This window comes from Peromyscus leucopus, chromosome 2 (genome assembly GCF_004664715.2).
Source record: "Peromyscus leucopus breed LL Stock chromosome 2, UCI_PerLeu_2.1, whole genome shotgun sequence".
Classification (NCBI taxonomy): Eukaryota; Metazoa; Chordata; class Mammalia; order Rodentia; family Cricetidae; genus Peromyscus; species Peromyscus leucopus.
The window spans coordinates 113,447,041-113,460,684 of record NC_051064.1 but is presented as its reverse complement, the minus strand read 5'-3'; the positions used below and the strand labels follow the sequence as shown (position 1 = coordinate 113,460,684).

The 13,644-nt window shown below is 41.3% G+C and overlaps 1 protein-coding gene across 12 annotated transcripts in view; it reads left to right on the top strand.

Moving 5' to 3' along the window:
• The window catches only part of Elavl4 (ELAV like RNA binding protein 4), a 137,764-nt gene that overhangs the window by 84,041 nt on the left and 40,079 nt on the right, over positions 1 to 13,644 (top strand). For all 12 annotated transcript variants that reach the window (XM_028889091.1, XM_028889028.2, XM_028889077.2 and 9 more), the window contains exon 2: positions 5,191 to 5,431. In XM_028889091.1, coding sequence (XP_028744924.1) covers positions 5,191 to 5,431 — 241 coding nt within the window. The remainder of the gene's footprint in view (positions 1 to 5,190; positions 5,432 to 13,644) is intronic.

The window sequence follows — 13,644 nt, the reverse complement described above, 5'->3', positions numbered from 1 at the left end:
AGCATAAAAGATTTAATGTAGCGCTTTGTACAGCCATTAGAGTTTGAAGTCAACTGAACCTTCTCAAAGCTCTATCCTGGATGCTGACAGTAAATTCTGTTCTTAATTGCCATTCAGAAGATGGAAGGAGGGCAAGTTAGGGGTTTGGAGTCTGGTTAGCTGTGACGTTGGCTGTGAGACCCACACAGAATGTTCATTAAAGCACATGTGCATATTGAGTAAATGAGAGATTTATTTGCAATGAAAAGAGAGGACTGCTAGAATGTCGGGGATGCTTGTCTGAGGAAGCAGGTGTTCTGATTTTGCCTAGCCGGCCTCTGTGCTTGTTCGAGGATGGGCTCCCCACCAAATGTGTTCTCTTCACCTCTGGTCCATTTCCCAAAGTAGAGAACGCAGGTGTCCTCCCTTTAGTAACCTTAAAATGCTACAGCTTCGTATTCATACTTAACAACTTCTCTTATTTCCAGGTAATGTTTTAAAGATCTCCATTCATTCAGAAGGCAGACTTAGTGCTGACATTTTCAATTTCTGATTGTTTTCTTTCATCCTGTGATACATCCTGGAATGAATCATTAACACTAGGGAAGTGTCTCTTAACATGATCTATACAACACAGTTCCAAAGGTTTCTCAGCTTTCAGATTACATTCTTACTGAAAACTCTGTGTGTGTGTGTGTGTGTGTGTGTGTGTGTGTGTGTGCACATGCATTTCCATCAGTTCTTCTGGATACACAAAGAATAACTATTTAGTGTGTGTCTGCAGAGAAAAGAGAGAGCCATCTCTACCACACAAGAATAACATGACCTAATTTACAGCTACAGTCTGTGGAAGTAGCTCAGTGGTGAACACTGCATTTCATGGCACTTTTTCAGAAGTTAGGGTTCAGTTGGGGTTGTCTAATATATAGATAGAGCTCAACTTTGGGAACTGGCATAAATTAGAAAGCCTGCATAGGATGTTAGGAGATCTAGGAGCTGAAGGAGGAACTGAATTACTCTGTGTAGACTTGACACTTGGGGCTCACTGGAACATTTTTACCTGTAAGAGGCTCACATGGACAAGTGCTTTCACCACATGTCTGTCTGTGATATGAGCATTCAGCAAATGAAAGATGAACCTGCAAGATGCCTATTAGCATGTCTTAGTGTGACATACATTCTATATATTCCATCCTTAGCACCAGGAAAGCTGCTGTGGTCCAGGCTGTCTTCTTGGTGTCTTTGCTGGAACTATAAGAAGGATCATGTGAGATAGGTCATTAGCAAGAAAGGGTCACTACACATTGTGTGGCAGATTGGGGGAGGGTAGTTGAAATGTGGTGTATTGTTAAAACAAAATACAGAAGCCACTTAACTTTGAGGTTCTGTCCAAAAGGCCCCCTAAAATGGATACATCCTGATTTTCAAGTTCATTACTGAAACACTTGGCAGTGTTTCCTGTGTTTGTTATCTGGGATACCTGACGTAAGGAGGAGGGCGACCACACAGTAAATGGAGGCATTGCACAGGCCCACACAGTCCAAGGGTCACACTCCAGAGAAACCTGCCTCTCAGGAGGACTTCTGTTGATAACCTGTAACTTCCTCTCCAGTAGCATGCTCTATGACAGCCCTAATTCTCCTCCTGGGCCCTAGCCTCAAGGGTAAAGTGGCTGGATGAGCTTTCTAGGTATACTTTGTACCAGTCTTGGGGACAGCTTCAGTTAAAATTCTTCTCAGAGGCCTTTTGCTTTCTTTTTGCGGTCTGGACCAACTTTCTGGGACCCTATAGTTGACCTTTAGCCAAGAAGAAAATTCTGGTGATGTGAGAAGTAGAGCCACTTAAGTTACTTACATGATGGTAAAGAACCTTAGACACTGTCCATCTTCCTCAAATCTGCTTTTCTTTGGCTCCTCTCAAGACTCCATATTTTTCTTTCGGTGTTATTTCCCATCTGTAACCATCAAAGGAGGAAACAAAGTAACACTCACCTGTGTTGGAGATGGAGAGAAATAAAAATTATGATGCCTCTAGGCACTTTATGTTCTGGACACCCCATAGATAAGAATTCTCATTCTAAAGGCATCAGTGCATGCTGGCCTTTTTATTCCAGCTCAGCAGAAAAGATATGAGGATCAAAGCGTTGAAGTAACCCACCTGAGATCACATGGCTAATAAGTGCTAGAACTAGAATTTTCAGGCACAAAACACATTCCTGTGTGGGTAAGATGACTCACCAGGTAAAAACATTTGCCCCCAAGCTTGAAAACCTGAATTTAACCCCAGGAACCCACATAGTGGAAAGAGGGAACCATCCCCTCAAGTTAGCCTCTGACCTCCACATGTATGCCATGGTATGCACACACATGCATGCATAAACACACACACACACACACACACACACACACACACACACACACACACTAAAATATTTTTTAAAAATTCTAGCCAGGCATCACATGACTCGTGCCTTTAATCTCTGCATTTGGGAGGCTGAGGCCAAAGGATCCTGAATTGAAGGCCAGCTTTCAATATGTATATTTGTGTGTAAATACAAAAAAAAAAATGTACAAAATTCTCTTAGCAGCGATGCTCATAGCTACACTGTCTCAAAACAACATTAAAAAGAAAGAAAAATATTCCTTCTTACTACACCACTCTGCTTCAGCTGACAAGATGAATAAAAACAAAACTTTATGAAAAGTCACCAAATATTGAGAGGAATGTGGAACAGCCAAAATGCTCATTCTCTGTTGGCAAGAACACTAAGTTTGTGTAAGCACTCTGGAAACCCAAGGGCAGTATCCATTAAGGCTTATCATACATATCCTTATGACTCCAAAATTGGAATCCTAGAAATGTATGTAGATATTCCAAAAGCCATGTGCCTAATGCTCATAACAGCAATAGTTATGTGAGATCAGAAGTAGAAACAGCAGATAAATAAAATGTGTTGGTTATATACAATGGAGTTCTCTATAGTAGTGAAGAAGAGTGCCTGTGGCTGTGTGTAACAGCACAGAAATCACTTCAGATGTATGACAAGACACAAAAGAGAACATATGGTACCATTATGTATGTGAAGTTTGAAAGGGGATATATAGAATCTGTGGACTGGAAGTTATAATAGTAGTTATTTTTATTTAAACAATGAGGGGCATGTCAAGAGGATTTCTGTCATTCTAGTCATGTTCCATGTTATGACCTCGAGATTATCCAGTTCTGTTCACTTAATAAACACTCTTGAGTTGTAGCCTTAAGATTTGTACATTTTATAGCATAGTTGTTACAGTCAATGAAAATTTTTACCAAAAAAATTTCTGTGGGCACTCAAACAGTAATATCACCGAAGGAAATGGCGTTATCTGTCCCTGGTTTTCCTAAGTACTGAGATACAGAACATATTAGAATATGTACCCTTGCCCTCTTGTAAGAAGTCAGTAAGAAAAGTCCCACCATGTGACAGGCAGAATGACATTGGTAAGTATCAGGGACTTGTTTTCACCAATGTTCAGCTGCTGTATAAATGTCATGTCCCTCCCCATCATTTTTCAAGGCAGGTGGCATTGTGCCCCCTTTGTTAGACATCACAGAGCTGGTGAGTGGCAGGGCATGATCCCAGGTAGTTGATGGCAATTTCAAAGGTGATAGAAGCCATATCATGATGGACAATGGTTTAGTTAGGTTTCTATTGCTCTGATAAAACCATGACAAAAGGCAACTTGGGGAGGAAACGGTTTATTTGGCTTACATATCCTGGGTCACAGTGTTATAAGAGAAGCCATGACAGGAACTTGAGGCAAGAATTTGGAGGCAGGAACTGAAGCAGAAATTATGGTGGGACCCGGCTTACTGACTTGCCCATCCTGGCTCGCCAGGTTTGCTTTCTTATCCACCCCAGGACCATCTGCCTAGGGGTGGCACAGCAGGCTCCCACACCAATCATTAATCAAGAAAACACCCCCACCAATTTGTCTATAAGCAATCTAATGGAGGCATTTCCTCAATTGATGATCCCTCTTCCACGTGATCCTGCTTTGTGTCAAGTTGACAAAATTACAACCAACACAGTCAACTGGGGGACAACACTATGGTAAACTCTAAGAGGGATACTGGTGGTCTCTATCTGGGGCCAGAAAACCTGGGTGCACTCCCAGATGCTGCCCCACTTTCCTACAGACAGTCACTGGATGTCTTGACATCATCTCAAATCAGGGAGTGAACTAGATTTACTCCCTGAAATGTTGGTTACCTTCTGACTCTGTGATTTGATGATTTTCCAGTTTTATCAGCCTGTGCAGGGCATCTTCGAGTCCTGCCCTTCTGAGCTTGATCTCACTGTTCATCATCCCCTTTGCTCTTTCCCTGAATCCCCTTTTCCAGTAAGCAGGGATAGTTAAATACCTGTCTTCTACTGTAAGTTCCTAAGGATAGGAATTCAATCTTTTTTTTTTTTAATTTTCTTACATGCTTCCTGGGACAATTAAAATATCTTCAATTAAATATTTAAACAAATATTTATATTAACAGAAAGTCCTCTTTGAGTAATATGTAAGAGCAATAGGCTGTGCTAGATCCAAAGGTGAAGGCCTAGAAAAAAATTTTTTTTATTTGTGTTTTTGTTTGTGGATGGATTTTTTTTAATTAGATGACTTTGCATCTTCCCAGCGTGCACCCATGAATCGGAAGTTTGATTCGTGCTTAAGCATCAGTGCAAACTAAGACCTTCCCATATGGAACAGTCCCACTTAATCTAGTGTCATTTTATTTTATGAGATAGTTAATAAACAGGTACTGTATTTGATCTTGTGAGTTTAGTCCTCTATATTTAGCTTTTTCAGCTTTAATGGAACTATAATTTTAATCATGATTATTACTTTACATTTTAATTATAATTTGGTGTGGCTTAAGTATACATTTCTGAGAGTGATTGTGTAATGAAAACAGGAATTAGCTTTTCATTAACAAAATAATGGGAGAGTTCCCACTGCATTCTAGTCTGTGTTCAAAATCTAGGGGCTGGTCTAAAAATAGCAAAGGGAGCTTAACATCCTGGTTAAAAAAACATGTTTCTAAATCAGCTGTGTTCACAGCCCAGCCTCTTTGCTCCATCTTGCCTCATCTTGTTCCCTTTCTTTGCAGCAAATAAAATAAAATCTAGAAACAGACTGTGTCTTCTGAGATTTCAAAATATTTACTTTTTTTATTTAGATAATTAGCACCATGGAGCCTCAGGTGTCAAATGGACCGACATCCAATACAAGCAATGGACCCTCCAGCAACAACAGAAACTGTCCTTCTCCCATGCAGACAGGCGCAGCCACAGACGACAGCAAAACCAACCTCATCGTCAACTATTTACCCCAGAATATGACCCAAGAGGAATTCAGGAGTCTCTTTGGGAGCATTGGTGAAATAGAATCCTGCAAACTCGTGAGAGACAAAATTACAGGTATGCCCTTCAGCATTCAGACTAGAGATTCACAGCACACAATGTGTGTGCGCAACAGTGAATCTGAATGCCTACATCACACATCCTGCATGCAAGGATTACATGTATACATGCCACAAGCTCACACCACGTACACACATGTACACCACAGAAGCCACCTTGCACTGACTGAACTAGAAGCAGATGAAGATTTTGAAGTTTTCCCCCCCTTTATATGAAATGGTGTTTCGGTTTTATACTCATTTATTCTTGATCAGATGCAACTCCCCCCCCCTTTTTTTTAAAAAAAAAAAACACAGGGTGTCATGTGTCCCAGGCTGGCACAGAACTGGCTGGACAGCCGAGGATGCCTCTACATTCTGACTGCAGGGATTACAGGCATGTACTGCCAGGCCTGGTTTTATGGGTGCTAGAAATAGGGGCTTCCTGCGTGCTGGGCAAGTGCTGAGCTGTGTCCCCAGCTCCTCCTTTGCACTTTGGTCCTGAGCCCTGCCTTCTGTCTTTCCTCCCCTGTACTCCACGCTGCTTTTATTCCTTTCTTCTGTTCTCAAATGTTTGGTTTGTGTGTGCCCAGTTTTCTTCCATATGTCATGACACGTGTTTGAAAAGGGGACCGAGTGGAAGGGTGACATAATTGCTCTTTGTCTCTGAGAAGAACAAATCCCAAAGATAGCAGACAATTCTAGAATGTAAATACTCCACAGAGGAAGGAAGGTGCTTAGTGGAGATATGCATATGTCTCATGTTTTTGTTTATTTTGAAGATGGTCTCTAATTGATTGCTTTCTTCTTGACCTTGTACTTAAAAGCAGAGCAATACCCCTACCCCCATACAACCTCAATAACCAGGATTTTAATGTTGTCAGACAATTATACTATGCCTGCTTGCTGAGAAAATTTCCTATAATCTTATTGGAAGTGAGGATATTTTCCTTAAAAAATTAATGAGCTGCATAATGAGGGCTGCCAGCGAGGCTGCTACCAGAGTGCTCCACTCATGACGCCCCTCACATTGACCTTGGGTACTTGTCAGTCGTGAATGGTGACTACTGTTTCAGTTTCCCTGACAAGCAACTGGCTTGCGTAAGTGAAAATGAAGATCTGTGATTTAATTAGGATAAGACATCAGCCCCATCTTAAACCAGGTGCTACGACATATATATCTTCATACAAACAAGTACATCCTTTTATTCTTCTAATTCACATGTAAATGTGTGCCCTTTATAAATTAAGTACAAAGCTACAAATAAGTGCTATTTGTTACAGTGTAAGTCATACAATTCCCCCAACACAATTTATTTAGCTGTAAAATTGGAAAATGATACTTATCTTAAGAGTGTATTGTAAGGGTGAAATGAGAGACTGGCTGTATCACACCTAGCAAGATGACTGTTGGATAGGAGTCTTCAGTTAGTAGAGGGTGCTACTTAGGAACATGTAGCTACTATCCTTAAAGGAGCATGGTCCAGATAAAAATCTTATTTCCAGCCCTCCTAAGGGGCCAGGCTTTACAGATCTTAGCCAAGTGTACTGGGTCTTCTATTCTTTAAATGTCTGTACTTTCATAAAGCCAATGTTTAGATTCCTTGAATAATCTTTACATAATGGGATGATAATTCAAACCAAATTAAAACCAGTTAACCATATGATTCTTCCTCCCACTCCTATATAGAAAATGTATTTTGGTTTTGCCTTACATTCTAAATAGGGATTCTGCCGGCTATATTAGTGAATGGGTCTTATTAATCACCTTTTCAGTAGAGTTCCCTCAGAATGGTAGTGAGATTTTTTAAAGTACTGATTCATGATGTTGTTCCTTGTTTTCTGAAGACACGTGTTTAAACAAGCAGATTCCTTTACTGAAAGAATGCTAATTTGGTAGTTCACCGAGTGGATTTGAATAGGAGTGACAGCTTCGAAGACAGCCTTTAATTTGGTATACAAAACCAAAATTGTCAACTCTGGTTTGTTTAGCACCCTCTCCAGCACAAGCAGAGACATACAGTAGCATCTGAGCTTAAAGATGAAGCTTATGGGTTGAAGGCAGGAATACAATTTGGGCATAAATTTATAATTATGTAATTTTTTTATTTCAGGCAAAAAAAAAATCATTTGTAGAGAACTTATGGGAATGAGGCAGGGAAATATAGAGAGACCAGAGATATTTGCCCTCATTTGGTAGCAGTGTTTAATAAAAGTAGAACTTATGGTTGTAAAGAGTGCTTATTAAATTCTTCATTTACACTACCTAATTAATTCTAGCATTTTAAATTAACAGTGAAACTGGTCCCTGCTGTACCATTCCATAGATGCAGCATATTTCCTCCATCCACCCGTTGTTCAGGTTTAATTGGCTACGCTAAAAGTCAGGGAAGGAGGGAGAGCTGGGGCTGTGGGAGGTAGGGAAGGATAAGAATCACTCTGAGTGGAAGAACCTCAGAGACTTGCATTGGGGTTCAGTCATAACACAGGTCAGCAGGAGTGAATTATCACACCTCACAAGTGCAAAGGCTGCAGCTAGTCCAGAAGTCAGGGTAAATGACATCATAGGTATTTTTGTTGCCCTGATTTTTAACATCCCAGTCCCCCCTTTTCCTCCAACACCTCCTACAGATCTCAATGCATCTCGATCCTGTGAAGTTTACAAGAAGTTCTAAATATCCAGTGGGAGGATTAGGGGGTGGGAGGTGACAAAAAAGATAAGAATTTAAGATTAAGATTTCCCAGCCCCAAGCCACTCCCTAGAAAGAATGATGAATGGGGTCTGAGGAATTTAGACCCCTTTAGAGAAAATGACTGTTGACTGCATTAACAACTAGCTAGAAGACTTTTGCCCCATGGGTCGCTATTAACTTCTCTGTGTGAGAATGCACAGAAGGAACTTGGTCATCAATGTAAATGACATGGGAACACCATTTAGTGCTGGCTAAGCACCAGACATACCTTATGTCGTCACTACAGAGCACATCTTCCATTTTCTTAGATAAGGAAACTGAAGCAAAGCTAAGAAACTTCTCCAGGCAGCACGGTTATACTCTGTGAGCTCAGAAGTCACCTAAAGTTTGATCTTATTCTGCAAAGTGATGACTGTAACCCAAAGCAACACTGTGTTCTTCTAAGGAGAGGCTGCTGGATGCCCTCTAGAGAGCCTCCCTAATGCACTATGCCCTTAAACAAGACTCCTGTATATCAAGGGAAACAGAGATAACAGTATTTGTCATCCGCTAGAGACAGAATTCCAACCTGCATCTTGCTTCAAAGTTCAGGCAAATTTACTGAAAGGACCAGACTTAAGAGTCACTTACAGCGTTTCTGGACATCTTTGATAGCTTACTAAGTAATGTCTTCTCAAAAACATTTGATTTTTCATTTTCCATTAGAAAAAGACACTTAATTTAGGTGTCCATGAGAGAAAATATATAACCTGAATTGTTTCTGGGTATAGCCATGGGCACATGATGTCAGAGAAAGCCAAGTCTTCACTTTTTTCCTCCATCCACCTGCTGCTGGAGAGAAATTTCATGTGACCCTCAGAGTTCAGGCAAAGAACAAGAAGCCTGGGTAAGAATTACATATTTCTCATGGACTTCTGAGAATTCATTTAGGTTCCTAGTTTTTGCTTGTTTGTTTGTTTGTTTGTTTGTTTCTTTTGTTTACTTCACTGAATCCAAATTTCTATATGATTGGCGATTTTAGGGGAAGAAACATACAGCTTGGCCAGGATAGTATTAGGTGACTCAGATATGTCTAAAGCCAGCCCAGCTGTGATGCCAAATTTTACCATTATAAATGTCTATCTTGCTACTTACCCAACCCAAAAGGAATAAAGAAGAGGAAAATATAACAAAGGAAAGTCCCTAGAGGAAGCTGGGAATATGGCTGCTCAGCATACATAAGGTCCTGGCACCAAAATACCAACAACAAAACCTAGAAAGGAAGAAGTTAGGATGAAGCAACATACACCTTTGAGCTGCCTAGTCAGAAAAGAAAAAGAAGAAAAGAAAAACCAGCAGCTCTGCTTGATGTCCTTCTCCACATATGTGCACAGGAATAGCTTTCAAGAATAGTCTTCTGTCCATTTCAGGCATGTCAGAGCTCTACAGGAATTTCTGAGAATAGAGCAGTCCACACTGAACACTGCTGACTGCAAAACTGGATCTGTCTAGACTGATATATGGATAGACCCTAAACACTCTGGTGCTTGAGTACAGTAGATGTGTTAGCTGGGGCTATTGCAAACGGTTAGAAATATGGAGTTAAGATCTAGACAGGAAAGAAAAGCAAATGATGGGGAAACCTGCAGAGATGGCCAAACCAAACTAGTGGGAACTCATGAAAGTTGGATCAATGGCTGTAGAGCCCGTATGGGACTGGACTAGACCCTCTGCATGGTGAGACAGTTGTGTAGCTTGATCTGTTTGGGAGCCTCCTCCCCCCACCCCCAACAATAGAATCAGAATCCATCCCTGGTGCATGAGGGGGCTTTTTGGAACCTGCTACCTATGATGGGACACCTCGTGCAGCCTTGAGGCAGGGGGAAGGGCTTGGACTTGCCTCTACTGGATGTACCTCCCCATGGGAGGCCTTATCTTCTTGTGGGGGGGAGTGGGGGATGGGTTGGGGGGAGGTTGGGAGGTGGGAGGGAAGAGAGGAATCTTTGGTGTGTAAAATGAATGAAAAAATTTTCTTAATAAAAAAATTCTAGCCAGGCGGTGGTGGCGCACGCCTTTAATCCCAGCACTCGGGAGGCAGAGGCAGGCGGATCTCTGTGAGCTCGAGGCCAGCCTGGGCTACCAAGTGAGTCCCAGGAAAGGTGCAAAGCTACACAGAGAAACCCTGTCTCTAAAAACCAAAAAAAAAAAATCTAAAAAAGAAAAAAGAAATAGAGCTGACATTCGGTTAAAGAGCAAAAGCAGTTTTTCTTCCTCTGTATTTTGGCCAAAGGAAGTACAGCTTGAAGGTGGGGGTGGCTCTTTGGAAGCAGTGGTTCAATATGAAGCAGCATTGCCAGATGAACCTAAGTATGTCAAAATAAGTGTGACTTTTCTCAATGCCAAATTTAACCCATCACTTCATGTTTTTCCTTTATAATACATCTTTGAGTTAATATCATCATCCAATGCCAAAAGCAGAACCAGTGAGTAAAAACTCACAAAACCCTTTGAAACACTCTGGGTACTGGGGCCAATTCTTTGCCAGTGTCTCTGTACCCTAATTTGCATCTCTAATTTAAGAAGGGAACCGACTTAGTTTCAATACAGTGACATGAGAGTTCTTCAGGTCTATGAAGGCCTAAGCAGCCTACATGTCCCTCAGCAGGAGAGCCTGGGATGGGAAACAGCAGTAGTGAGCCTTTCTGTATGAGAGCTTCCAGGTCAGAGCCCGACATACACTACGGTCTAGTTGATAGAAGAGGGAGGAGAGGGGGGCTCCAGGCTTGTTCTGTTTCACCTCTGCTTGCAGGGAACTAGATTTGTAGGAACACTCAGAGAATTTGGTCATATCTCCAAGACGACCACATAAACAATAAAAGGTGCAGGGGGGGGGGACCACTAAATTCTGAAAAAGCTTTCAATTTACTCCTAGAAAATGAAGTCGGGCAAAAGATGAGTTTATTAAAATAATCTGTTATAGAATCTAGCAAAGACAAAGAAGAATAGCTGTTGGTTTTTTGTGTGCTGTATGCACCTTAAGGGATTTTCTGAAGGGGGGGGGTGTTGTGTAGCAGCTCATGTAATAGCACATTGGTGTCTCCTAGAGAGTGGCAGGGCTGCCAGCACCTTCAATGCCCTTGGCACTACACTCAGGAGACAGAGCCTCGTGTAATCCTCAGCCTCCTTTACAGATGAACTTTGAAGTTGGGGGTAAATGAGCAACTTGTGTAAGTTGAGTCAGCCTCCAAGTGCAGGAGCTGAGACTTGGATCCAACCCTGTCTCACTAATTATGAGCTGTCCAATGCGCACTTCGCTTCTATCAGCTTCTTCCAAAACACTCAGCTGACTTCTCCCCTTCCCAAACCAGTCCAGGCTGTTTTATAGGCAAAGAAAATTTTTAATACAAGGAAAAGATGATTTGAGCTTGGAATCTTTTGTTTTGGAAAATAGCACATAAATATATACATTAAAGTATATGCATGTAAAAAGAAAAATTCTGAATTCAACAAGTCACTGCTCACCTGAACTCAAACCTCGAGTAGTATTTGTATATACCTGTTGTTTTGAGATTATAATACAATCACATCATTTCCCCCCTTTCCTCCCTCCAATTCCTGCCATCTGCCCCCACCATTCAAACTCAGGGTCACTTTTTCAATTAAGTTGTTACATATTAAGTTGTTCTGACTTTCTCCCTTCTTGAAATGCCTTTCATTATATTTGTCTCTTATTTCCATTGCAATGGAAGCTGCCTTGGGTTTCAGTGGAAGTAAACCCAGCCACACTTAAGAATATCCAAGAAAATCCCAAGATTTTGACTAGCTAAGTGAAGTGTTCTCATATGCACGTGAGAAGGGTAGCTGTCAGTGAGGGGAAGAGTATAGGAAACAGCACTTGGCAGCTCAGATTTGGAAAAGTGCAGGGTGCCAGGTCTCCTGCACTCAGAAGGAGATCAGGCTGATTTGCATCCGCTGTGGTGTGTGTCCCCTCCCCACAGTCACCTTACACATGTGCCACAAAGAAGAATAAAAGAGTTGGACATGTTGACTTAGGAAAGAGTTTGACTACTGCTGAAGGAAGTTAATGGGAAAATTTTAAGTGTGGGGAAAATTTGGAACTCTATAGGGATTGCAAACTACGAGGAGTCTGCCTTGTGAAGAACAAAACGGTCAGAACATTAAGTGTAGACAGCAAGCCATGTAAGCGTTGTGCCTCTTACGCACTCACCAAGGGTAACCAGAGACCTTCCATTGTTTCTAATTAGAATTTGGCAGTTGAGTGGAGCTGTGAGGTTTAGGCTTTGTGCTGGCATGTCAGGCGTCTTTCAACAGTTTTTTGTCCCCAAAATGGAAGTTGTCGGAATTACAGACTAACTATGGTTTCCTTTGCCTCCTGGTTATCTTCCCCTTCATCTCCCCCTCCAAATCTGACAGTTCTGCCCTGATTCCAAACTTAGACAGGGAAATGTCCTCTCATCCCTGGAGAGATGTCTCAATGGCTTTTACCTAGGATGTGAATCAGGCCTGGGTATTTTAAGGAGTTTCTATTTCTGTGCTTTAGCTGACTGTTGGTTCATAAGACCAAACCCCTGTTCACCCAGCCTCTTCTCTTTCTCCTAACACACACACATGCATACACACACACACACACACACACACACACACACACGTGAACAGCCCACTCACACACATACACTCACATGCACACCCCATTCACCCCATTCACATACACACTCACATGTGCAACACACACACACACACCCTTCTCTGTAGAATGGCCTGGTTGATTGCAACTATGAACTAAATAGGAAGATAATATCAAACTGGAATTTCCACACATTATCTAAAAATGTAATTCATCAGATTCAGGACAGGAGGAAAGTGCCTTCTGAAATGTGTAAGGGAAATTCCTTTTCCTCATCTTCTGAGAGGTATGGTAGTGGTGGTTTCTTTTTCAGTCTGCCCACCCCAATTCTGCAGCTCCCTTATGCTCTAACAGATGATCTCTGTGCCTGTCTTTATGCCTTGTGAGAACTGAACATCTTTTAAGTAGCCTTTTCATTTTTTTCTACAGTGCTGAAATTGAGCTTTGATAGGGGAAGATATTTCTAGTTTGGAGAAAAGATAAAATTCAAATAGAGATCATATATCTATGTAAGGCTTTTTACATTTGCAAAACATTTTCAGTCAGTCAACAGTATTTATTTAGTGTCTACTCTCTCAGACTAAATAAATGTTATTCTCTTCCCTCCCTTAAATTCTTTCAAAATTGTGAGGAAGTCCTAAAGTATAAAACATGCTACTACAGGGACAATGAGTGAGACACAGCAGGACATTATAATGTCCTCCATAAGCCACAGATATAAAAGAAAAGGTGGCTTCTTCTTCTGAAGTATGGCCACCTTTTCTGTTTTCTAGGGTAGTTTGGTTTGATTTTACCAAAGTCCAATTTCCTATCCCTGACTATTAAAATTATTTGAAAAGAGCTAATTAGATAGATGAGTGAGTAAATGCTTACCACACAAGCAAGAATCTGAGTTGGGATCCCAGCACCCACGTA